Source organism: Protopterus annectens, chromosome 15.part0 (assembly GCF_019279795.1).
Source record: "Protopterus annectens isolate FY-2018-M chromosome 15.part0, PAN1.0, whole genome shotgun sequence".
In the NCBI taxonomy this organism is placed as follows: domain Eukaryota; kingdom Metazoa; phylum Chordata; order Ceratodontiformes; family Protopteridae; genus Protopterus; species Protopterus annectens.
The window spans coordinates 439,935,263-439,962,826 of record NC_056749.1 but is presented as its reverse complement, the minus strand read 5'-3'; the positions used below and the strand labels follow the sequence as shown (position 1 = coordinate 439,962,826).

At 46.0% G+C, this 27,564-nt stretch overlaps 1 protein-coding gene across 1 annotated transcript in view; it reads left to right on the top strand.

Annotated features, from left to right (window-relative positions):
• IGBP1 (immunoglobulin binding protein 1) overlaps window positions 1-27,564 on the top strand; it is a 337,465-nt gene that overhangs the window by 148,510 nt on the left and 161,391 nt on the right. The window contains exons 4-5 of the mRNA XM_044057182.1: window positions 15,343-15,425; window positions 16,416-16,528. Of these exons, the coding sequence (XP_043913117.1) occupies window positions 15,343-15,425; window positions 16,416-16,528 (196 nt within the window). The remainder of the gene's footprint in view (window positions 1-15,342; window positions 15,426-16,415; window positions 16,529-27,564) is intronic.

Here is a 27,564-nt window from a genome sequence, read left to right as displayed (position 1 = left end):
AAGGAAAGGCTATCTCAAAACAGACTATTTCAAAATGGATAGGCCATTGCATTAGTTTCTGCTACTCACAGCATGGCAAATCAGTGCCTAAGGGCATTAGGCCACATTCAACCAGAGCAGCAGCCACTTCAGCAGCCTTCCTCAGAGGAGTACCAACCAAAGACATCTTAGAGGCTGCAACTTGGAGTTCAGTGCACACTTTTACAAAGCACTACCACTTACCTCTCTACTCTAAATCCAGAGCAGGCTTTGCCACTGCAGTTCTGCAGGGCCTCATAGCCTCTCCTAATCCTGTTTAGCCCAGCCACCCATCCTCGGCTTTGGGATTCAACCCAAGAATAATGACTGCAACAGTGAAACACGATGAACATAATACAGTTGTGTACCTACCATAAATGTAGATGTTTGAGTGTATTCACTGTTGCAGTCCAGGTTTCCCTCCCACCATCCCCCTTTCTTTTGCTGGGTCTTATCTGTATTTCTCTATTTTATGCAACCTATGTGGTGTATTTGCTTGTAGATGAAGGAAATGTTTACCTTAGTGCATGCATGTTTATTGGCATAATTTATTTAGCCAACCCTTTTGGGGGCACCTGACATCTGGGGCAAGAAAAACTGAAGAAAATGGTGTCTGCTGCATCTTTTATACCCCTGACGCACTGACGTTAGGGAAGAGGTGACAGCAACCGACGCCGGACCAAGACTTTGAAATTCAGGCCGACTGCGGGTAGCCTGCCAGCAGGATAACCCAAGAGTAATGACTGCAACAGTGAATACACTCTAACATCTACATGGTAGGTACACAAGTGTACTTTCCGGGATCCCATCCCTCTTTCGGCAGGCCAGCTTTCCAGGTGATGGAAAGGGCTCTTGCCTCCGCAGACGCACAGTTCCTCTTCATCCGATTACCATACGTTTACACCTTCTGGTCCGCAGCTGACGCAGTTCACCACATCGTGACGTTGAACATAAGAGCATCAGGATACCCCACTGCAGGGCACCCTCTCTTCAAAGTCCTCTTCGGATGTCCGCGCTGAGGAGGTACCACATTAGAGGTCATGCAAGAGGAAGCACATGGACTTCCCAGAGGAGTTCGTCATGGAAGATATGGACTGTGATGAAGGGGAGGAGTCCCCACGGTCACCCCCTGAGGATATCTTCTTTGGAGTCGTACTGGAAATTTTAAAACGGTGGGAAGGCTGGAAGCCCACCAACCCATCCTCTGAGGAGTCCGTATTCTTGCAGGCTTTTCGTACTCGAGCCTGTGCTTCCTGGGTGACCCCGCCTGCAGACGAACAAGTCTCATTTGGCATGCAGCGCGCATGGAAGAGTCCTGATACCATTGATCCAATCTCCCAGAGACCAGACAAAAGTTTGTCCCCTCTGGAAGAAAGTCCACACTGGTCCAAGGGCCTACTGGTAGACACTATGGTGGTGGTGACAGCCACTAAGAGCTTGCCGGGGAGAGCCATACTATCAATTTCCCAAACAGAGTCTCTGGCAATGGACAGGTTAGGGAAGTGAGTGTTTGCCTCATTGACCTTTGCTATTTGGTCCTTGAATTACTTGGCACACTTTACCAGGCTCCAGAGAGCATCTAATCTCAGAACTCTCTGGAACCTTAGTAGGAGGAGTCTCTGCCTAGGTACGTGACAGCTACCTTGCAGCTTGCAACCCTGGAATCTATAGCAAACTCGTCCGTGCGGTTAATCTTGCACACTACCGAAGGGGGTGGCTAGAGCAGTGGGTTTAGGTGTTGTCATGAGACGTCGTGCCTGGATGCACCGTTGTGATTTTGTGGACCCTTTTGTGTTCCTTTCGTAATGCTCCAGTGGAAGCTTCTTTCCTCTTTGGCCTGAAAACGAGAGAGACGTTAGCCAGGTGTGAAAAGGACAGCAAGACCCTGTCTGCCATGGGCATACATTTTTCCATCCCCCAGCGATCCTACTCGAGGAGTGGAAAGATGTGGCACAAGAAGTCCCAGGGTCTTTTCCATGACGCACGTGGCAAGTTTACCCCCCCCCCCCATGGTAGATGGAGGGTAAGTCTTCCTGAAGGCACCCCTACAGATGCAGAGGGGTCTGTGTAATCAAGGGTCCAAAGATCTTTTTCTGGATAGGCCTACTAGCGGTCCTGAAGAGTGGCCTGATTGCTAACCTCTGGAGGCCATTGGGGGATGTTGCTCTCTGCACCAACTTGCCTGGCAAATGATAACCACAGACTGTAGTGCAGGCGATAATTGCCAGAGGTTATAACATCCCACTCAATACTTCCCTAAAGCTGCTGAGGCACATTCCCAATGTTCCTCCCAGTCAAAGGGAAGCAGCAGCTCAAGAAGTACAAAAGCTGCTCCGAAAAAGGGTCATACAAACAGTCCCACCAGACCAAATAGGATCCGATTTTTACTCCAGATTCTTTCTAGTGCCACTAAAAAGGAACTGGTTGAACAGAGCTCCAACGTCCATTCCCCAAACTGAGAGTCTCGATTGATCAACAAACATGGGAAGAGAGTTTACATTTCAGCCACATTTGGTCTGAGAGCCCTAAATTATTTAGCACATTTTACTCGCCTTATAAGAAATCTGGTTTCTGAGCTAACCAAATCCTTTTCAGAGTGGATGCCAGTGAAGAAACTTAAGCAGGTATCTCCCAAGCTCACCACTCTTTTGTCTTTTGCCAGTTCCTCGATGAGGTTGATTCCCCAGTGCAACAGAGGGTGTCTCTCGAGCGGTTGGTGCAGGCATTGCCCTGAGGTGTCCTGCTTGGGTGCGGTTATGAGAGTTCATGGAACACTTTAAGGCATATTTTACTAATGCCCCATCGATGGTTCGTTGCTTTTTGGACCATCAGTCAAAGAACCTTAACCTGCAGTGAGCAGAAGGGTAAGACACTGTCGGGGGTCAAGTTTTCTACTCCACCCCACCCAAAGGACCTTTTCCAAAAACCCTATAGGGGAGAAAGAAGCTCTGGTTCCGCAAGTCACAGGGTTCCTTCCAAGATGCTCCAGAATATTCCTCTTCCAGGGACAGGGGAAAGGGATTCAATGGCAGGTGCCACCCTAGAGGCAGAGGATGTGCTCAGAATCAGGGCTGCAGAGAAGTTTCTTTGAGAAGCCTTTTCACTGAGCCATCGCCAGGCTGTCCTGCCCTGGAGGTAGATGGGGGTTGTTATTCATTGCACCCAAATGCCTGGGCATCTAACATTGAGTTGGTGTTCCTAGGTCCCTTTTCCCAGCCTCCACAAAATCCCATGAAGGTTCTCTCTAATGTTTCACACAGTCAGAAAGAGCTGGCCCATAGAGAAGTCTTTATGCTTCTAGAAAAAAAGAAGCCATCCAGGAGGTCCCAGCAGGACAAAGAGGATCTGGAACTTATTCTTGCTTCTTTTTAGTGCCAAAGAAGACTGGGAACCTATGTCCTATTCTGGACCGCATCAGACTGAACTTACCTGTCAAGAAGTCGAAGTTCCGAATGGTCAGTGTTCAGTCCATCCTTCCGCTGCTGCAAAAGGATGAATGGTTGTGCTCTAAAGACCTCCAGTATGCCTACTATCCTATCAAGATAGACAAACATTCCAGGAGGCACCTCCGCTTCTGGATTGGAGCTGATCATTTCCAGTTCAGAGATGTAACATTTAGACTCATCTCAGCCGCCAAGGTGTTAACCAAATGCTTGGCAGTTGTAGCTGCTCACATGAGGCTTCAGGGATTTCAGGTCTTTCCATACCTGGATGATTGGCTCCTCGCAGCTCCCACAAAGCATCGATTGGTGTCTGCCACACAGTGTCTTACAAACCTTTAAAATGCTAGGGATTTCCATTAGTTTGAAGTCGAAACTGTCTCTGGTGTAAAGTCTAGAAATTATTGGGACCATCTTAACATGGTAACAGAGATTGCAGCATTGCCTCCCCACAGAATGGCCTTGATCAGGCAGCAGGTCAGGGCCATACTAGAGGTTCTGTCACCTCAGGCACACGTCATTCTCAGAGCTCTGGGGTCTGCGAATATTCTCTCAGTTCTTCTAGCGAGATATTACATCTGGGTGCTTCAGTGGACACTAGTGGTACAGTGGTCCATTCTATCTCCTCCAATGTCCGTGCCTATTCCATTGACTTCCACTTGCAGATGACACTTGCAATGGTAGCTTCAGCCAGAGGATCTTCTTCAAGGCAGACCACTCTGTCTTCCCCCCTCTCATGACCACGGATGCTTCCCTTTTGGGAGAGCCATTTACAGGGCAGAACTTTCCAAGGCATGTGGTCCCCCTCGGATACCAAATTGCACATAAATGTTCTAGAGATGAGGGCAGGCCTCCTCGCATTGCAAGCCTTTCAGGATTGCCTTCCTCTTGGATCAGTGGCGATTCATATAGACAACATGCCTGTGGTCTGGTATATGAACAAGCAAGGAGGAACACGATTGTACCAGTTGTGCAGAGAGGCCATGAGTGTGTGGGAATGGGCAAATCTCTTCATAGCTTTCTCCATGCAGCACACATATCCAGGGAGTCCCAACATCTTGGCAGACAAGCTCAGCAGGTCTATCTTGGCTCCTCATAAGTGGTCACTCAATCCATCAGTGGCATCTTGGAGTTTCACCCATTAGGACCAAGCTTGCTGCAATCTTTTTGCATCCCCAATGAACACCAAATGCAGCAGGTACTTTTTGCCCTGATTCCCTCAGAGGGGCATTCCCTGAGAGACGCTGTTCACGATTGGCCTCCAGGTCTCCTTTACACACATCCTCCTTTTCCATTGATCCCCAAAGTACTTGGGCCTACAGACTGAAGAGTTCCATGATTCTCATTGCCCCTTTCTGGCTTCATCAGGCGTTCGTTCCCCCTTCCTAAGGTCGCATCTCAAATATCTTCCCTGGATACCGGATCCTGCTCTGGTTCTCATCTATCACCCATCAGAACAACCACTAAATCTTCGGTCACTTTGCCTGACCATGTGGATTCTCCCCTTCCCATGATGATAACACAGACCAGGCTAGCTTCTCCCTTCAGAAGCATTATATTAGCTTCCCAGAAGCTTTCTACCGAAAAGGTCTATCATAGTAAGTGGAAATGTTTTTCCTTTTGGGCTACGGAATGGAAGAGATGTTCTTCATTCCACATTGCTGCAGTCCTAACCATTGGGTAGTCCGCTGTCCAGTCGTCAGGGCGCATTAGACTGACGTCAGGGTACTAATGCGCATGACCGACGTCATATCCTCAGTCTTTTTGGTCCGATGCAGAAGCAGTTTTGCAGGTTGGCGTTCTGAAATTTTCTGAAGTCGGAGTTTCAGACCGAATTAGAGTTGGCTAACATTTTGGTTTTCTTGCCTCAGTATTTAACCGGATGTCAGAAAAAGTGAATAACTGTATTTCTTGTGGGAAACAGATACCTCATAGGGATTACCATACCTTGTGTATACCTTGTTTAGGGCCTGAGCACGGCGTTGTTGGATGCCGCTCTTGTGCTAGGTTTAACAAACGCACTATTAAGAGAAGGTTAGACTGTGCCAGGTTAGTGTTTGGGAAGCGTTGCAATTATAAAATGCCGTCGGATGCTCCGCCAAAAGCGCAAGGACAAAACAGCGATGCCTAGGGTTGATGAACCGCAGTCCCAGGCGCCGGTTCTTTAGAAGGCTCAGTGGAGCCAGAGGTTTTGCCAGGAGTTTCTTTGGAGTCTCAGGCAGAGACTTTACTGTTACAGGATGTGCCTTCTCAGGAGGTAGGCCAGGCTGAGGGGCTTCTCAGGTAACTGTTCTTCCCTCTCTTCCCAAGGTAGTTAGAGCCTCTCCTTCTGTTTCCAAAGCTTCTTTGAGAGGTAGGCCAAGTTTAGCTTCAGTGGGGGCTTCTCCTAGCACTTCAGGTTCTGTGCCTAAGAAACATATGCTTAAAATGGCAGAAGATTTGATTACTATGATTAGAGGTTCTATGCCCCCTCCTGATAAAAGGCCTAGAGTGGAACCTGAGTTTGATAGTTTTGAACAGTGTTCAGAGGCTTCTGAGTCTTCTCGGAAGATTTGCAGGAGTATCCTCCTTATTCTGATTCTGATGTGGATGATTCCACTCCTACAGCTTCTCCTCCTGAGGATTTCTTTTCAGAGACTCTGCATTCCATGAGGGAGCACTTTAAATGGGAAGGCCAGGATTACTCTGATTCCAGGAAAAGGCTTAGGGAATTCTTGTTTTACCCCAGCATAGGCCTTTAGCTATACCTCCTGTGTTGAATGTGGTGGAAGATGTTTTTGCAGAGGCTTCCCTGAACCCTGATTCTTTGCCTCCTGCTCCTGTTAAACCTGATAGGTACTATAGGGTGCCTGAAGCTCATAAGTATCTTTTTAAGAGTCCTCGGGCAGATCCGCAAACTGTTTCTCAGGGACCTAAAGGTGTTAAGGCCTCTGTGGTTAAAACCTGTTCCCACTGATAAAGAGGCAAGGGCTTTGGATAGATGGGGAAAGAAAGTGTATACTTCTTCCACTTTAGCCATGAGGCGTTGAATTGTCAGTTTCACATGCTAAAATATCAAAATTATCTCCTTTCACAACTGAAATCTAAGGTGGATGCTTTGGCGGAAGGTATTGAGTGTAAAGAGTTGCTGGATTTAGTTCATGTGTCTGAACAAGTGGGTAAGCATTCTTTGCAATGTGGTTTTGATGCTGTACAGGCCTCCTCGAGTGTGGCTGCCACTAGTTCTGTTCAGGCATGCCTGGTTGAGGGATCAGAATTTAGCTGAGCATGTTAAGACAAGGATTTTGGATGCTCCTTTACAGTCTGATGTGTTGCTTGGTTCGCCTGTGGAAGCAGTTCTGAAGAAAATGGAGGACAAAGCTAAGTCTATGCAAACTGTTAAAGATTTTTTGCAGGTGCAAAGTTTAGTAGAAATTGGCCTACTAAGGGATGGACATATCCTGCTTATGATTCCCAGTCTAGGGGTAGGTCAGGGGCAGAGCTCAAGGTTCTTTTAGGCCTAGAACAGGAGTTCACCTGCTCAGACTTCTGGTGAGGGCAGGGGTCAGTCCTTAAACAGACCCAATGACCTGCCTTTTCAGCTGCCAGTAGATTTGGCAGCTCCTTTGGGAGGAAGACTGTCTCTTTTCAAAGAAAATTGGGATTTAATTACTCAAGACAGATGGGTGTTGGATATCATTCACCACGGTTACAGGTTTTATTTCCATACATTGCCCCTTTCAAAGGCATGCCAGACGTTCCTCCTCCACAAAGAAAGAGGCTCACAAGCAAATTTCTCTGTTACTTTCAGCCAGTCCCTGTATCAGAAAGGGGCCTAGGATTTTATTCTCGCCTGTTCCTAGTACCAAAGGGAACACATGGAGACCAATTTTGGATTTATCTATCCTCAACACTTATCTGGACATTCCCAAGTTCAAGATGTTGACGTTACAACAGCTTTTACCTCTGCTGGGCAAAGATCACTGGATGGTAACTTTAGATCTCAAGGAAGCTTACCTTCATGTGCCTATAAGACTAAGTTGCAGGAAGTATCTGCGTTAGGGCTGGCAATTCTCATTATCAGTTCTCTGCATTGCCCTTTGGCTTATCTAGTATTCACAAAGGTTCTGGCTCCAGTGATAGCTTACTTCAGGCTAAAAGGAATTCAGATCTATCCTTACTTGGACGACTGCCTGATTCTGGCTCGAAGACCTTCTACAACATCTGTGCTAAGATGCCTAGGGTATTCTGTGAGCGAAATAAAGTCCAGTCTAGTACCCTCTCAAGACATGTGCTTTCTGGGTGTGAGACTGAATACAGCAGCCCAGATGGCCTTTGGACAAACAAAGAGTCTATCCCTTTACTTTCATCAACTATCTCATCAGTCTGTCATTCAAATAATACCTTGCCTTCAAAAATGTCACCTAAACAAGGGACTCTCTGTGACCCGGCCAGAGGCGAGTCAGATTTTAGCTCATCTAAATGGAAGGTGGATACAAGACAAGTGGCCTGCCAGACTACAGCATCTACATATCAACATGAAGGAGATGTTAGCAGTCCAGTTTGCATTAATGGCTTTCAAGGAGTTACTTCTTCCAGGGCAGGTGTTGATTCTAACAGACAACACAACTGTCATGTGGTACATCAACAAACACATTCTTACCCATTGTGCAGACAAGCAATGATTTTATGGCAGCTTGCAACTAACTCTTCAGGCAAGGTTTCTGCGGGGTACAGAACTCCTTAGCAGATGTGTTATCTTCATGTATTTCAAGGTTGACAGTGTCCTGGGGAACTCCTCCACTAAACCACCAGCTGCCAAAGTTTTGCACAAAGAGGTTACATCACACAGCTTGGAAAGTGGATGCTCTTTCTTTCAGTTGGAAAAACCTCTGCCTCTTCTTCCAAAGGTGCTTCTAAAGGTCAGACAAGACAAGCCAAGGATGATTTTAATAGCTCCAGATTGGCCCTCCATGGCCTTTACCCTTGATTCCGCACCTGTTGTCTTAGAGAGAAGGCCACAGTGCAGCAAAGTTGGCTATTACTTCTGCAAGAAGGGCTATTTTGCAAGGCATGTTGACAGCTCCTGCTTCCTTATGATTTGCCAGCCTCCATATATATATATATTGTATATAAGTTTGGTGCAGGGCTTTTGGTGTTTTGGTTTGGGCCTTGTCTTTCTCTGGTATTCGGCCGACTGGAATGGTTAGGACTGCAGCAATGTGGATCCTCGAACATCTACATTTATGGTAGGTACAAAACTGTACTTTATCCCTTTTCAGCTCCAGTTCTAGATATCGTTCACTTCTTATCTTCCCTTTTTCAAATGGGGCCTAGCTTCTCTACTATTAAACTGTAGTTGGCGGCCATTTCTAATTTTCATGTCAATACCGGTCCTACCTTTTCCTCTAGATTGTGTAAGGCCCTTCTATAAGGGCATCTTCTTTCTCGGGCCACCAGTCAAAGATCCCACCCCTCCTTGGGATCTGACCTTGATGCTGCACTCTCTTACTCAAAGTCCTTTTGAGTCAGCTCCTTCATATGATATCAGATTTATTTCTTGGAAGACTGCCTTCCTAGTGGCCATTACTTTGGCTAAGAGCGTTTCTGAGTTGCAGGTTTTGGCTTCTAAACCGCCATATATTTTTTTCCATAAAGACAGAGTGACTTTGCGAAGTAACCCTTCTCTTTTGCCTAAGGTTGCTACTGAAAGAAATCTCAACCAGGATATTCAGTTACCTGTCTTTCCTAATCACTCCAATAAAAGGTGAATACCTTCTCTATACCTTAATGTGTATCAGCAGTTGAGATTTTATTTACACTGGCCTAAGCCCTTGAGGAGATCTAACCAGTTGTTCGCACCTTTCTCTTTAAACAGGCGTGGCCAAGTAGTTTCTAAAATGACCATTTCTAAATGGATTTCTCAGTACATTTTCATGGTGTGCTCTCTCGGAGTAATGGAGTTGCCTTGTATGCCAAAGGCACATTCTCTTAGGTCAGTTGCTGCCTCATCAGCCTTCTCTGCTAGGCTGTCCTTATATGATATTTGTGCTGCGACCACTTGGTCCACTCCACATACTTTTGTTGGTTATTAAACTGGATATGGTCTCCAGAAGCAGAGCGTGCTGTGGTTCCACATTGCTCAGGCATGTCCTTACTTAGGGCCCTGTATTCATTGTAGCTGGGGATTCTGACCCAGTCGTGATGAATAATGTAATGGATAACATCAGATCAATAGTTATATACTCACCATAACTTGGTATTTGTGTTGTCCTATTTCATTATTCATCACTTTCCGCCCTCCATCCCCCTTCCATGTTTTTGGATGTTCTGGAGAGGCTGGAGTCTCTGGCCTTTGACCTTCCTTCTGCAGTGGTGCTATGGTTGTATTGCCTGGGCGTAGAGGGATAGTGATTATGTCCTTCTATTCTCATGTTGTAGTTTTCATAATAGGGAGTTGCTGCTCGTAGTGCCACCGTCCGGTCAGTATACCAAAGTCTTTGTTTCAGGAGGGCACGTGTGAAGTCTTTTACCAGGGCCATAAACCGACGTTTGGTATAAAAGTGACGTCTGCACATACCCTCCTCAAAATTTTTCTGCCGCAGTGATCATTGGACGCCCGTTTGCCAGTTCCACTTCTGCATCGAGTTTCTTCAGACGACTGAATTCCAGATCGTTAAAGACCAGACAACCACTTTTGACAGTTACAGATGAGTGCCCTGTAGGGTTTTCTTGCTTAAATTGCTTATTGTTTAGCCTTCCATGCCAGCTAGTAAAGGGAAGTGTGCTTATGGCAGACAAATTCCTCACAAGGACACACACGATAAGTGGAGTTCCTATTACGATATCGAAAGATAACTTAATCGAAAGGCCAAAACATCGCAACGCCCACATTTCAAAGTTTGAATTGTGGGATCGCAGTACAGTGAAGATTGGGATATTTGCCCTTTCCTCACTGTAGTGCTGTCTCGGAGTTGGAATATATATTTAGCGGGGGGGGGTGCAGCCCCCACAGTAAAAGTTTCAAAATGCAGCCGTTTCGATGTTTTGGCCTTTCGATTATCTTTCGATAACGTAATATGAACCCGGTAAGTGTGTGTTTTGTCTAGGCGAGGCCTGCAACCATACATCCTGTCCAATTTGTAAGTTGTTCGTCCCCAAGAGACTCTGTAGCTGATTAGCATCTTTGAAACTATATCTAGAGAACCAGAGACTCTTGCGTTGGGTATGGAGGGAGGGGTAGGCCCATCCGATGTGCTGCATAGGAAGAAGGTGAGAAAAGGTAGGCCAGAATCCCAGGCTGCAACGCGGGCATCAGAGCAGATTCTAGAGGCAATTGAAGACCTGGAGTCCATTCAGACGATGGTTAACAAAGCAGACCTGGGAACCTTGCTGGAAGCCAGGGTGTGAGAAACCGAAGATACATCCGCTGAGGTAATTCAGTCATCTGAGTCTGATGGAGGAGGGGAGCCATGGCTTGCGTTTTCGGAAGCCCCTGCTCCTCTAATTCATGCTAGGCGACGTGCACTTCTCTTCTGTCTGCTGCTGCGACTCCCTTGAAAAGGAATAAAAAAAACCAAGCACACTGAACCTCTACCGATGCCTGGTTGGGAATCATTCTCTGTCTGTTTAAGGCTTTTCAGGCCTTATAAACACAACACCTTCCACCTACTCTCATGCCTCAACCACCTCTTCATGTGTCTGAGAACGACTCCTCTTCTGAGGAGTCCTTCTCCTAATTGAATCCCCCAAGGAATTCATTACACTACAGGAGGAGGACTCTGTTTCTTCTGAATCCCCAGGGGAAGAATTCAACTTTGGGGATACAATCTCCTTCATGAGGGAACACTAAGTGGCAGGCCTCTGAGGTTTCAGACTCCAAGAAAAGATACTTTGACCTTTTACAAATGGAGAAACCATCTCCCTCAGCTCTGCCTCCCTTACTCCCTGCTTTTCAGGATGCCTTCCTAGCTGCTTCAGTCTCCTGACTCTCAACCCCCAGCAGCTAAACGACCTGATCGATTTTATAGGGTCCCCCAAGATGCACAGTTTCTTTTCAGGAACCCTCCCTGTTTCTGCAGATAAGATATCTAGACAACTACCTTCTACTGCTTTTTACCCAACTGACAAAGACAGTAAATTTATGGACAGGACAGGAAAAAAGGTATATACCTCCTCCACTCTGGCCATTAGGGCCTTGAACTACCAAACACACATGGCAAGGTATGTTCTAGATGTCATCTGTAAAGCATTTACCCTTTTGTCTGAGGTGCGGGATTGCCCTATCAGAGCACAATTAAATTCACTCCTCTCCACAGCATCCCAAGTGACCAGGCACTCTTAAGTGCAGTTATGATGCTGTGGAAGCTCCATCCAAAGCTTCTGGATCAGTACTTCGACGTTACTCTTGGGTAAGGCTTCAGCCTCTCCCCATGGGCGTTCAGACTAAAGTACTGGATGCACCCTTAGACGATAAGGCCCTTTTCGGCCAAGCTTCTGCTGATCTTCTCAAATCCCTCAAAGAGAAGGGTAAAGAATTACAGAACCTCAAACACCTTCTGGTATCCCCTATTCCTAGATATCATAGGAATTACCCTCAGAAGCCCTCCATTGTTAGAAGGCAGTCTTTTCATTCGGTGCCACAGTGAAAGGAACATAGACAGACAAGGAAGTCCTCTACCCCCAGATTTCCCACCAGCTTCTCCACCACACACCTAGCTCCCTTCATTGCTCATTGCATGACCCAGGGTATACAAATATATCCATACTTGGCCGACCTGCTCATCCTTCAAGACCACCAACTCCTACTTCTTCATTTACAACAGGTGTCGAACACCCTCATTCTTCTGGGGTTCACGCTAAATGTAGAAAAATCTCACCTGATCCCCTCACAGGACTTGATTTTCCTGGGGGTGCAGACTCCACACAGACTGCATGAAAGCCTTCATCCCAGACCAAAGGATTTAGGAACTCTGCCTGAACTTCAATCAGATCCTTGCCCAAAATGCTTTGACAGCTCGGGAATTCCTGAGAGTGTTAGGCCACATGGCATCCCTCATACCCATGCTGCCTTTAGCAAGACTCCACATGCGCAAAATTGAATGGGTGTTAAAAAAAACTATGGACCCAACACTCCCAACCCTTGGACTGTCCACTTCCACTTTTCCTGTGCCTAAAAAAGGAGATCCAGTGGTGGATCTCTGCAATGCAGACCAACCCGAGGACCGACCTCCAAATTCCAGCCCCACACCAACAGCTGTCTACAGATGCTTCAGATCTGTGCTGGGGTGCAGTATTACAAACAAACCAACAGCACCTCTCAGTAGAAAGAAAATGGTCTACTCTAAGGATGAAGGACCACATCAGCATCAAGGAAATAAGAGCCCTACTGTTAGCCCTTCTAACATTAAAGCCCTCTATCCTGCCAGGAACCCGAAAAGTAATCACAGACTATATGACTGTTCTGTGGTACATAAGCAAGGGGGGACCACGTCCTACCCATTATGCAGTCTGGCCATCCAGATATGGAGCCTAGCCGCTTCTCTCACGGTCCACTTATTAGCCATGTATATCCCTTTAGAGAATGTTATGGTGGACACACTCAGCAGAGCCTCTACCCCCTCTCACGAATGGATGCTTTAGAGAGAGGTTTTCATAGACCTGATGTACAAGTGAGGTATTCCACAAGCAGACCTGTTTGCCTCCCCACTCAACAGGCAGATGCCCAACTTCTGCACAAGGAACCCACATCCACAAGCTTGGAAAGTGGATGCCTTCTCCTTCTCTTCAGGGGGTGTACCTGGACGCCCCCCCCATTTACTCTAATTCAAAAAGTCCTCCTACAAATTCAGAAGGACAAACCAAAAATCCTGCTGGTGACCCCCCTTTGGCCAAGACAGCATTGGTTTCCTCTCCTACATTCTCTAGCCAAGGGCAATCACCACAGGTTACCCCACCGTGTAGACCTATTCACACAGAACAAGGGATCCCTGCTACACCCACAGGTGAACAACCTAAAATTGACCTTATGTTGATAGGATTCTAATCCCCTGCAAACACCTTCATTCAGAGGATGTACTCAGTGTTCTGCAGGAGGCCAGAAAACCTAGCACTAGGAGAAACTATGTAGCTAAGTGGCACCATTCTCCAATTGGTGTCCTAGGAACAACCAGGACCCCCTCACTACTCCTATACCAAGGGTCCTATCCTATTTTTTATGAGCTACTCCAATCAGGACTAACATATTCTTCAGTCTATTTGTCAGTCATTTCTGCCTGTCTGCCCATTTCACCCCCTCTGGCATCCCGACTGGAAGTTGGACTTTTTCTGAAGGGAGTCCTCCACATCGGACACCCACGGAGAGCCATACCTCCTCCGTGGGACCTAAATTTTGTATTAAAAAAGCTAACCTTGCCCCCCTTTGAACCAGCACACACGTGTTTCCCTGAAATAATGCACACTGAAAACAGTTCTGCTAGTAGCCCTCACCTCCGCCAGGAGGGTCACAGAGATCCAAGCCCTTATGGCCACCTCTCTACCTTGTTTTCCACAAGGACAGAGTAGTCCTCAGAACCAACCCTTCCTTCATGCCCAAGATAGTTAATGAACTCTCATTGAATTTAATCAATTAACCTACCAGTTTTTTACCCTCATCCACAAAATGCCTCAAAGGACCCTACATTCCCTGGATGTACACAGACAAATTCAATATTACTTGGGCAAAACCAAAGTTATCGGGAAGTCAGATCAACTATTTATTTCCTTCCATCCCAGAGCCCTATGGAAAACGTTCTCTAAGCAGACCATTCCCTCATTGATCTCCAAGTCCATTTCCTTGTGCTAATTCCACCATGGGAAATCCTTACAAGGTAATATTAAACTTCATTCTACCAGAGCAGCTGCTTCCTCTACTGCCTTTTTCAAAGGCATAGACTCCTGTTCCATTTTAGAAGCAGCTACTTGGACCTCAGTACACACCTTCAAACACTACAAGCTGGACATATCCCGTGCTAGAGCAGGATTTGCCAGGACTATCCTACAGGGTCTACTTTATCAAAGGACCCCTTCCTCCTCCCAGGTTCATACTTAAAGCTCTGGTACTCTCTCTGCTGTTATGAATACTGCAACATGAGAATAGAAGGACCTAGAATAGTTGTGTAAGAACTTAACATAACCTTAGATGTCCTTCTCTTCTATGTTGCAGTATTCAGTCCCGCCCACCTACCCCCTGTCTGTTTCTGACTACTACCCCAGGTATCACCTGTGGGCACATTGCCATCTCCCCTGGTCTCAACCTACACAGCCATCCTACTGCCCTGGGACTGGCCTACATCCAAGTCTAAGGGTCTCAGATTAGGACCCTCCTGGTCAAACCTCAGAAGAACTACTGTATGCGGCAAAGCAATCCTGATGAGGGTATGTGCAGACGTCACTTTTATACCCGTCTATTTATGGCCCTGGTAAGAGACAAACACGTACCCTCCTGAAACAAAGACTTTAGTATACTGGCCGGACGGTGGCACTGCGAGCAGCAACTCCCAACTTTTATGAATACTGCAACATAGAAGAGAGGGACAGCTAAGGTTATGGCAAGTTTGTTGGTGTCACCTTTCTTTCCACAGCAAACTCGATCTGAGGGTTAGTAGGTAGAAAGGGATTATGGGAGATGGGAGGGGCTTGAACCTTGAATGTAGTCTGTAAAGTGCCAGGTCATGTTGGACATGAGATCCAAGACCCAGTGGTGATGAATAATGAAACAGAATAACACAGATACCAAGTTATGGTAAATACATAACTATTGTTCTTTGTCTTTTCGTAATAAATGTCATGTATATGTAATGATACAGTGTTTGTTCAAAATAAGTTTGGGGCTGTTCCTGTTAATATTTTCTGCTTTATATTTTAGGCTACTGCAAAATCTCCACCTAAGCATCCTGCCAGACCTCCAATGAAGCCTTTTATCCTCACTCGTGATGTTGCCCAGGCCAGGTTTGTTTTGTTTTCTTTTCCAATTTATTGTATTAGAAAACACTGCATTTCAAGGCTCAGCAAGAGAAGTCTGTTAATGTATTCAGGAATGGTGCATATTTTAAAAGGGTTGAACAGTCAGAAAGAAAGAACACAGTAGTAGCACTGAAAACTTAATACAGGTTGCACTTCCAGAGAGAATTCATGAAGTGCTGCTGTGTTGAGTGTACTAAGGAGCACTTGCGGATTCATGCCCATCCTAAATATTTCTTGAGTGTTGGGTATGGCTTTGTTTAAACTGGTTTTCATGGTCCTAGGTTCCACACCCCACTTACCTACATTAAGATCAAAGATAGTACTTTTTAGGGCTCAGTTTTTAATCATGGTGTTGCAGAAAATGCTTGTTTTAAATATTCTTCATCTTTATGTTCCATACTTTGGCATGCACCTCATTCTGCATGGTGTTCTGCAGTTATGGGTTTTAGATGAATCAGTTCATTGTGTCTGGTGCTTTGCCTGAATAGTTTTAGCACCATGCATAAAACATTTACTGAGATTATAGGTTTTCGTTTGTATTACAGGAGCTGCAAGCTGTTAACTTAATGTGGCTCTTGCTATTTGTGTATAATAGGCCATGCAAATTTATAAATTAATTGCCACTCGCATAACAAAAATCAGCACAGGTGCTGAAAATTGATTCATTTGACAACAGTACTAGGCCAAAGTCATGATTTCGTCCTCTTAAATGATCTTGTATGACTTTTTTTTCTTTGTCTAGTTGGCATGGAAGTGTTTGCACAGCAGTGATGTGCTGTATACTGTCAGAATTTTTCTGTTAAACAGTAAATGCATTGGTGTGTGTGTGTGTGTGTGTGTGTGTGTGTGTGTGTGTGTGTGTGTGTGTGTGTGTGTGTGTGTGAGATGCAGATGCGCATTTTGATTTGATAATAGTTCCAAACGTAATAAATTGATTTTCCAGGTTTTGTTAATCTTATCCTTCTTATCGTACAGAGTGTTTGGGGCAGGCTATCCGAGTATTCCAACATTGACTGTTGATGAATGGTATGAAGAACACCAGAAGCATGGAGTTCTACCTGATCAAGGAATAGCAAAGAAAGCTGAAGGTATTATGCTTTTTGCATGCATTAAATGCTCCTTTGAGGTGTGGTATTTTTGTCTTCTCTTTAGTTTCTTGGAGAGGGGCAAATGGAACAGAACCATTTGGATAGCTTAGAGTACACTACCATTGATAGTTGCAGTATTCAAGCTCCATTATTCTACAGGTGATGTGATAAAATGGGCCTGTAACAAATTGGGGTTGTCATCTTGTCCTCTCCTGATATTGCTTAACTGTTGGAGAAGGCAACAGTCTCCTTGATTAGGAGTATTCAGATTTCGGCTGCCAGCCCCAACAAATCCTGGATGATGTGAGTCTTTTCTCAGCCAGTGATACCGATTCTAGCATTTAGTAGCTCTCATGTTCTTACTGCATTTGGGTTTTATGTACATTCAAAGTTCATATGCTTTGGGATATAGGGGTGAGATTAGCTACCTTTTAAGAATTTTGACCTGGATTTAGTTCCTGGCAAGTGCAGTAGTAAAACTACGGCCATGCATTGTACCTGGCAGCATACTTGTTGGTTTGCTGTACAGAGGCAAGGAAATTTAATTCTATTAGTCATTTAATCAGAAAGTATGCGGACATGTCTCTTATCTGTGATGACAGGCTGTAATGGTGTCAGTTCCCAAAGGAACTGCAGAGTATTTTGACAAACTTTTTTTACTGGAACAAATGGTAGTAACTAAGGAATTGATTCTTTTGAGCTGGGATGTAGGATCCGAATTGCCTAGACATAATAAGGCCTAAAAAGCAATTACTAGAAAAGAGAAGTCAAAATCTATATCAAACCTAGTAGAAGTTTTGAATATTGTAAAAATTTTGAATATTGAATAGAATATAAAAAGAACTGAAGATGAGAGCATTAGGAAAGGGAAGGAGAAGATGAGGAGTGGAATAAAGGAGAGCAGGAATTAAAGTAATATCTGAGTGAATGAAAAATGTGAAAAAGAAAACCTGTATACTGCATGAGAGTAATAGAAACTGTTGCATTAACAAAAGGGAAAACTGTAGTATATGAAATCATGTTGCAGTTTAAAATCTGATTTAATAAGGATGTCTAAAATCGTTCAGACTTTGGAAGATACGGGGGGGGGCAGGGATTTTGAGTGGAGAAAGTTCAGCAGCATGATAAGTTTTCCTTGTGTTAAAACGTTTCATTAAATATCAGACCTGTTTCTGCACAGAACATTACATGGCACGAGGCCAACACTTAGCCAGAGCCTTCTGATTTCGTTCCGTACCCCGGCTTTAACTCCATTTTCCCATCACCACTGGAATGTTTCAAGTTTTATTTTGGCATGTTAATTACGTCAGAACTTTACCACCAAAGAGTGCTTCCTCTGTGGGCCTAGTTAGAACCATCAAGTCTGCAAATGATCCTTTAAGGCTGAGCAGATAATCACCCTGTTTGGGAAAACCTTCCACAAAATGTATATTTTTTGAGTGAAAAATGTTGTAGCTAGTGGGGGATTTCTTTTTTGGTGTGTTTGTTTGTATGTATTATTTTGTGTGCTTATTTTTGTTTACCTCTATCTTTGGGAACATGGCAAATTTTTTAGCCTTCTAGAGGGCTTCTGGCATCTCTGGCAAAAGAACACTGAAACACTGAAAATGCGTCGGCTTATGCTTATATAAGACCAACAGAGATGAGTGGCGAAGTGTGAAGTGACATCTCAGGCCCCCGGACCCGATGAACTTTGGTCGACTGAAGGGCTGCCTGGCCCTGGGACAAAACAAAGTAGTTGTTATGACTGCAGATGCTATCCAATTCGGACATCTACATTTATGGTAGGTACAAAACTGTACTTTTTATAACTGATTAATTGTACCTAGCTTGGAAACTAATTGTTTTTGGCATTGCAGTTACATTTCTAATGGAGTTTTTATGTAAATATTTATATGAATTTTTTGTGTGGGGGGGAATGTTAACTTTGGACTGACATTTTTAGTCAAGGTTTTTAGTTTTTTAGGGCAAGGATACTGTGCTTGTGGAGACTGTGGTAACTTAACTCAGAACTGCTTTTTCTGTTCTTTCTTTTACCGACTCATCCAGGTTTTGCTATCCACTTTCAAGGTCCCTTTCTTAACTTGCCAGTAGAGCAACCTCCAGTCTCCGTGGCTTTCACCCTCCCTTGTCCACATGAAAAAGGTAACTATCAGAGTCTTTGGGTGTCAGGCAGGCATCTGTTTTGTCTCGGATGTTAGTAGCTAACTCTGCTGTAGCCTCTTGTTTTTCTCAGATCATTCATCTTTTTCCCCAAGTTCTCTTGGTGTAACAGATTTAGCTGCCAAGAACTGGGGGATAGCCACGTCCTCTGCATCTGTAAGGATACCCTTGGCAATCAAGGGAGAACCAGACTTGTTTATCTCAGAGGTAGGGGCAGGTAAAAGTTCTTTTAGGCCAGAATAAGGAATCTATTTCTGGGACTAGTATGCCTTCTAAGACTGTTATTTTCCAAGGAGATTTCCTTGAAAAGTCAAGATGGTTAAAAAAAAATTCCAGTGTCCTGTGTTTGTATGAACAGGGAAGATTACTAGGATTTACTAGGAACTCATTTGTGCTTTCCTTTTACACTCTTCTTCAGGCAGGAAGAGAGAGAGTTCCATCTCTTTCTGACTTTGATTTTCAGTCAGCATAGTATCTATAGTAGAGGGGTTGTTGTATTTCAGAAATTTCTTTTCAGTCTGAACCTTCTGATTCTGGGTATTGTATGGTTTCAGATTTCCCATTTGAAGTATTTTCATTTTCCAAGATTCTATCTTAAATTAAATGTTTTTCAGTGGGTGCAAAATTAAAATTCCTGTGGCAGAAAAATGTTTCAATTTGTTGTAGAGGAATATTTCTAAAACTGCAGGTATTCCTTCTGTGTTGCCTGCTTTTAGAGAATGCTTTTCCCACTGCTTCTAGCTTACCTAATATTCAACCTCCTGCCCACAGGAAATCTGACAGGTAGTCGATGATTCCTCAGACTCTTAATCCTAAAACAAACCAAGCAGTTATTACTGTAATACTGCTTTTGCTAAACATGTTACTGCTGTTAACCTCATTCCCTTTGACTGGGATAAGAAAGCATTGGATAAGCTGGGGAAGAAAATGTATTTGTCTATTAGTTCATCTTTTAGGATTTTAAATGGTCAAACTCTTAATGCTAATATTTTTACTTTTATCCTGAAGATGTAAATACAGAAATTTAAAATTTTTATTTAGATAAGGAAATTCTCTGTAATCCTTCTGTAGCAGAGGTGCTAAATAAATGTGATGAGAGGAAAGCGGATTCAAGGAGTTAGATTTTTCAACCCTCGTTTTTCAGTGCCAATATAAATTTCCTATTCTCAGCTCCATTTTTCAGTAAATAGTTTAAGCAGCAAGGATTCGAAAAACATTTTATCTGAAGTAGTTAACTTAATTTGTCCATCAACCTGTGGTTATCGGATCCATATTGGATCCGAGCCGGCAGTTTCAAACAGCTAAGATCCGAGCTCCAAGCTACTATCCTTACCCATAATCCCCCTGCTAACCCTTTCTGTCTTCCGATCTCGTTTGCCACGTTTCATGACAGCAGCTTGATCGAGCTTCCAGGCAGATGGTCTAGGATTTTGTGAGAAAAATCTTTCTTTGTTATTATAGCGCTGCTTATAACTGGTGTGTGTGTTTCCCCTAGAGTTTTGGTATATATATTTTAGTCTGTGTAGCTAATCCTAACACTTAGTTAGTTACCCCCCCCCCCCGGTGTGTTTGTGTAACATGTTGGTCGAGCCTAGCATTAAACTTTTTTTTTCTTAGCTATGTCTGAGGCCCCTAAAGCCTTTTTTTTCTAAATGCACCAAGTGTGGCCATAAGCTGTCCCCAGCAGATGGCCACACTCTGTGTGTTACTTGCCTTGGGGTTGACCACCTGTCTTCAGGCTGCACTATTTGTGCAGCCTTCAACCCCAGGGCTTTGAGGGACAGGAGATCTGGTTGGTCTTGGCGGGACTGTTGCCCCCGGACCCGACTTCGGCCTCCTCTCCCTCTGTGGCACCTGCCGCGGCTGCGGCAGTGCCACCACCCATCCCCTGCTCCCCTGGCCGGGACTCAACCTCCCACCGTTGGCCAGGAGGAGAGGGAAGCTAGGAGGGAGCATATGAAAGACAAGCATCACAAGCGGCGGGCCGAATCTTCCTCCTCGGCCCCGCCAGCCAAGCAAGCAGCTTTTGCTAGGGCTTCCGGGTCTTCTCCTTCCCTGCTCTATTCTCCCCGCTTTTCCCCGGGGCTGGAGGAGGAGGAGGCCCGGTCGCCTTTGAGGTCATTGAGGCGGCACTCCCATCCTGCCTCGGTGGCCCCCTCGAGGTCGACCAGAAGTTTATCGGATGCAGACATGGACCGGATGATGAGTAGGTTACTCCAGGCCCAGCTGCAGATGGGAGTGCTCCTGCCCCCCCCCCCCTGGGGGGAGCTCGACCCCCCTTTTTCACCCCAATAGCTCCTTCTTCGACCCACTTTCGGGGATCGGAGCCTTCGGAGCTGAGTAGCGTCGGAGCCGGGAGAGTGTCGGCTCCGATAGTACCACGTTCTTCGGCACCGACAGCACTCTCTAGTCTGTCGGGTCCCTTTTCGGATCCGAGAGCTGAGCTTCGGATCCGGAGGTGTCGGTGAGTCTTCGGCCCCGTCTCGGTCGGAGCACACTGGCCCTTCGGATCCGACCGCTTCGGTGCCGGCTCTGATCCACGCATCGGATCCGAGGGAAATGCTCTCGGATCCCAGGGAGAGCAGCTCCCCCTCGGCGTTCGATGTTGTGGAGAGGGTCCGATCGAGGGATTCGAGACCCCAGGCTCCTGCTACGGCTCCCCCCTGCACTCCATCTCAGATGGGTCTACCTACCATCATCCGGCCCCAGGGACAACCTGCACCTATGTCCCAGATAGTTCCCTTGGAGGAACAGGAAGTCCCCCTAAGGAGGTCCCTCACAAACGTAAGTGCAAGAGGAGGCACTTGGACTCACCTGAGTCCCTGACAATGGATACAGATTTGGAGGAAGGGGAAGGTTCCCCAGGGTCACCCCCGAAGACGTCTCCTTCGGAGACATAATAGAAATTCTTCGAATTAGAGGGGGTGGTCCGCCCAAAAACCTTCCTCGGATGAGTCTGTATTTCTGGAGGCGTTTGACGCAAGCCCATCTACCTCTTGGGTGTCCCCTCCCGCCGACCCCCTGGTAGACCTGATTACTACCAGGGCATGGAAGGAGCCGGACACTGTGAAGCCCATTCCCAAGAGGCCTGATAAGATTCTTAGCCCCCCTTCTGATAGAGCTTGCTGGAGCAACGGTGCTCCCATAGATGCCATGTTGGTGGCGGCCGCCACTAAAAAAGAATTGGCCCAGGAGAGTTCCTCGGTCCATCCTCCAGACAAGGAGTCCCGGACGATGGACCATTTGGGGAAGCAGATGTTCTCTTCAGCAACCTTCTCAGTAAGGTCGCTGAATTATATGGCACACGTCATACGACTCCAGCGGGATCTCATCAAAGAATTTGCCGGGGTCGCCCCCCAGAGTCCATATCGGCAGGGAATAAAAGTATTCTCTACCCGAATGGCCACTCTCTCAAATCCATTTCTAATACCTCTATGCGACTCCTCTCTCATGCCACGGAAGGAGCCGCTAGAGCAAGCGGAGCGGGCATTGTCTTACGACTGCATGCTTGGCTCCGCCATTGTGACTTCGCGGAACCCTTCAAGGCGTCCTTCGTTAATGCCCCATTTGACGGTTCTTCCCTTTTTGGCAAGACTGTAACGTGACACGTTGGTCCAGAGCGAAAAAGACGGGAAGACGTTGTCTGCCATCAGAGTCCGCTTCTCTGCTCCCCAGAGGTCCTTCACTAGGAACCAAAAGGGACAGACGATAATGTGGTTCCGGAAATCTCAACAGTCCCGTTTTGCTCCAGACCCCTTGTCCTTCAGAGGCAGAGGAGGACAGGGTGGACGCCGGCCCAGAGGCAGAGGGGGACCGAAGAATTTCGGGTCGAGAGAACCTTTTTCTGATCGGCCCACGCAGCAACCCTGAGGGGTTACCCGACTGCTCTACTCTGGAGGCAGTCAGGGGGCGTTTCTCGAGGCACCTAGCCATGTGGGAGTCCATTACAACAAATCACTGGGTGCTTCGGATCATATCCAGAGGTTACAAGATCCCCTTTCTCAAACTTCCTCTCAAACCCTGGAGCCTCCCCGATGTCCCACCCAATCAGAGGGAGGCAGCAGCTGCAGAAATCCTTCAGCTGCTAGAAAAAAGAGCCATCCAGCACGTCCCCCCAGATCAATCCGGATCAGGCTTTTACTCCAAGATGTCCTTCAAGGATGCATCTGCAGTCTTCACAAATGGGTTGTCCTGTCAGGCAGCCCTTCGGTCGGCCGGATTCCAAAGTCTGGGTCTGGCTTCGGCTGGTGTCGCACTTCACCCAACGTCATTGCGGCAGTTCTTCGGGTATAAAGGCATCAGCCGACGCCATTTTCCTCAGTCTTTCTTGCCGCGTGGCGCCCGAAGCAGAAGCTGTTCGCAAGTGCCGGTCGGTCAGATCCAGAGATTACTACTACCGAATATTACTTCGAAGACTTCTAAAAAGCTAAGTACCCCGTTGGGGACTCTTTCTTGCCATAGCAGCTTGTCTAGCCTGTGCTTCTTTTAACCGACGGACGCTTAGACGTCGGTCGGAGTTTGCTGAACAGATTTTCGGCTCCGATTTTGCATATATTATGCCGTCGGATCCTCTGACTATGCAAAGTACCAAAAAACGCAAAGAAAAGGACCGACACTCGCGGTCCTCGGTTTCGGCCGAAACCGCGGATAAGCAAACCACGAGTGTCTCTGTTTCGGCCGAAACCGAGCAAGCGGTTCTTTCTTCAGCCGAAATCATGCCTTCTACCGAGGCCTCTTCTAACCTGGTAGAAACGGCTTCTGAAATCCAACCTTCTGTTGCGGTTTCACAGGATTTATCAGATACCATTCCCCTGGATATTTCTACCCCTGCACGTGGAGCTGCTAGGCCTCCTGCAGCAATGTCTATTAAGGCCTTTGCCAGGGCTAAAGCAGCCAAAGCATCAAAAATGGTGCCTGCCAAGCCCCCCTCTCAGGCCCAGCACCAGCTCCCATATGCTTACTTTGGCTGAGGATCTCATCTCTTTAATTCGTGGAGCCCAGCCTCATCCAGACAGGGCCTCTCTCCCTCCTCCAGAAAAAAGGCCTAGAGCAGAGCCCCCTGAGCCAGTATCCACAGATGATTCCTCTGATGACTCAGAACACACAGACCCTCCTGAGGCTGCTTATTCTCCTTACGAAGACTCTGATGCTGAGGAGTCCATCCCTTCAGCCTCTCCTCCTGAGGAATTTTCCTTTGGGGAAACCTTGCATGCTATGAGGGAACAATTTCAGTGGCAGGGCCAAGATTTCTCAGACTCCAGAAAAAGGCTTAGGACCTTTCTACATTTGCCACAGCACAGGCCTTTAGCTATACCTCCAGTACTTTCTGTTGTTGATGATGCATTTAATGATGCTTGCACTGCTCCTGATTCATTACCTCCGGCTCCTGCTAAGCCCGATAGGTTCTACAGGGTCCCGGACACTCATCACCATTTATATAAGGCTCCTTTTGCAGATCCAGAGACTATCTCCCAGGGTCCTAAAGCCGTAGCAGCTACCTCCTCTAAAAACCCCCTCCCTCTGAAAGGGAATCCAGGTCCTTAGAGAGATGGGGTAAAAAGTTTACACCTCTGCTACTTTGTCAGCTAGAGCTTTGAACTGCCAATTTCATATGATTCAATACCAAGAGTTTATGCTTGACCAGTTGACTAAAAAGCTGTCCTCTGAAGAATCTTTAGATAAGAAATATATTCAAGAAATGGTACATAACATACAGCAGGTTAGTAACCATTCTTTAAAATGTGGCTATGATGCACTGGAGGCTTCCTTTAGATCAGCCATGACTGGCACAGTTATCAGGAGGCATGCATGGCTGAAAGAACAGGCATTACCAGACCATGTCAAATCAAAGCTTTTGGATGCACCTATGGACAAGGTCAGTTTATTTGGTTCCCCTGCAACAGGTACTAAAAAGATGGAAGAGAAAGCAAAATCTGTACAAACAGTGAAAGATTTCTTACAAGTTCAACTTCCTAGGTTTAGCAGGAACTGGCCCTCCAAGAATTGGTCCTTTCCAGACTCCTCTAGGGCACAAAGAGGCAGGAATAGGCGCTCGAGAGGCAGAAACCAAACCAGGGGTGCCTACAGGGGACGCCAGTGGCAAGGTAACAACCAGCGAGGCACGGATGCAACCACCACCACTACAACAACTCATTCACAGTGACTTGGTGGCACCGCCTACCAGGGAACAACTAGAAGCACCCTTAGGCGGAAAGCTAACCTTATTTTCAAAGAACTGGCATTGCATCACAAGAGAAATGGATTTTGCAAACTATAGACCAAGGTTACAGGTTCCATTTCCATACTCTACCAAGCAAAGAGGAATGCCAAACCTGCCACCTACTCAAAGGACAGAAGCTCTAAAGCAAATATCTCAATTACTAAGAATGAGAGCTGTGGAAAAGGTACCACCTTTGGAGCAAGGAAAGGGATTTTACTCCAGACTCTTCCTGGTACCAAGAAAAGAAAACAAATGGAGGCCTATTCTAGACCTGTCTGCTTTAAACACATTCCTCATTGTTCCAAAATTCAAAATGCTGACCCTACAGCAGCTTCTTCCCATGCTGGGCAAGGAGTCTTGGCTGGTAACTCTAGATCTCAAGGAGGCATACCTGCACGTCCCCATAAGACCAATTTGCAGAAGATACCTCAGATTTCTTGCAGGATCAGAGCATTATCAATTCTCAGCATTGCCCTTTGGCTTATCTACTGCGCCCAGAGTGTTCACGAAATGCCTGGCATCAGTAATCGCTCATTGCAGACTTCAGGGATTCAAATCTATCCCTACCTGGACGACTGCCTGATACAAGCGGACAACAAAATAAAACTAACAGAAGACCTACAAAGAGTCATTTACCTGCTGCAAGCCCTGGGATATACAGTCAATATAAAAAGTCAAGGCTGATTCCATCCCAAAGAATAACCTTTCTGGGTGCAGAACTGGACACATCAAATCAAATGGCATCCCTAACTGCAGAAAAGAAAGAGCAGCTTCCTCTCTACTTCTTGGCATTAACAAAGCAGAACCATCTAACTGCAAGAAAAGTGCTGCAAGCTCTAGGCTTCATGGCATCCTGCATAATACTGGTCCCTCATGCCAGGCTTCATATGAGAAAGCTACAATGGTACCTAAAGAATTTGTGGTCTCAACACAAACACAGCCTAGAAACCAAAATTCCAATGATTCCCTGCCTGAAGAAAGAGTTCCTATGGTGGGCTCAGGCCTGCCAATCAAACTCAGGATTGCCCTTCTGCAAAAGCCAACCAAAACAAACCATCACGACAGATGCCTCAGACCTCGGTTGGGGGGCACACATGCTGGACAGGTGCATTCAAGGCCTATGGACTCAAGTCCAGCTGCACCTGCACATAAATCTAAAGGAAATGATGGCAGTAAAATTGGCAATCCAGGCCTTCAAACCTTTTCTCCAAGAAGGTCAGCTGATGATAAGGACAGACAACACCACAGTTATGTGGTACATCAACAAACAGGGAGGCACACACATATCCTCTATGCCGGCTGGCACTGGACCTATGGGATGTGGCTCTGGGCTACAACATTCAGTTACAAGCAATTTATGTACCAGGGAAGGAAAACATTCTAGCAGACATTAAGCAGAACTACCACAGATGCCCACGAATGGATGCTGCATCCGGACATCTTCAAAGCCATCACAAGAGAATGGGGATTACCACAAATAGACTTGTTTGCATCCCCACTCAATCACCAGCTAAAGAAATTCTGCACAAGGACGTACCACCCACTTGCTTGGAAGGTGGACTCCCTATCTTTCAGTTGGAAAAACCTGATAGCATACGCATTCCCACCACTTCCTTTGATGCACAAGGTGCTTCTGAAGATCAAAGAGGAACATCCGAGGATCATTCTGATAGCTCCAGACTGGCCAAGACAACATTGGTATCCATTGCTGAGGAGCATGTCCCGGGAACAAATATGGACACTGCCCCTGATCCCATTACTGTTAACACAGAACAACTTCAACATCCTGCATCCAAACCTGAAAAAACTGCAGCTAACTGCCTGGAACATTACATGACAACAATTAACCCAAATTTATCCCAAAGGGTTAAGGACATAATCCTGGAGGCTCGAAGACCTTCAACAAGAAAGAATTATGCAGCAAAATGGAAAAGATATCTCACTTGGAGTATTGCAAAGGGGCAAGAAGTGACACTGGTGAACATAGCCAACATCCTGGAGTACTTGGCAGAGCTCTTCCATACAGGCCTGTCCTACTCTTCCATCAAGATACATGCCTCAGCTGTTTCAGCAGAATACAGCTTGGATCCTCCTGTCTTCTCGCATCCTCTGCTCAGACAGTTTCTGAGAGGAATTAAAAATGTGAAACCTCCCCGGAAACCTCCATTACCAGCATGGGACTTGAACTTTGTACTAGAAAAATTGACACTTCCCTTTCGAACCAGCAGCAACAGCAGAATTACAATACTTATCCTGGAAGACTGCATTCCTACTGGCAATAACTTCAGCAAGAAGGGTCTCTGAACTACAGGCATTAATGGCAGTGCAACCCTTCCTGATCTTCTATCAAGATAGAGTGTCCATGAGAACAAATCCTACATTTATGCCTAAGGTGGTATCCAGAGTCTCTTTAAATCAGGCTATCCACCTTCCTACATTCTTCCCCAACCCACAGAACAGGGGAGAAAGGCTACTACATACCTTGGATGTGCATAGACAATTACGCTACTACCTGGACAGGACAAAACCAATAGAAAACTGACCAGCTTCTGGTAGCATATGCAACAGGGAAGGAAGGAAAACCAATTTCAAAACAGACAATCTCCAAATGGATAGGAAATTGCATTAGATTTTGTTACTCCTATCATGGAAA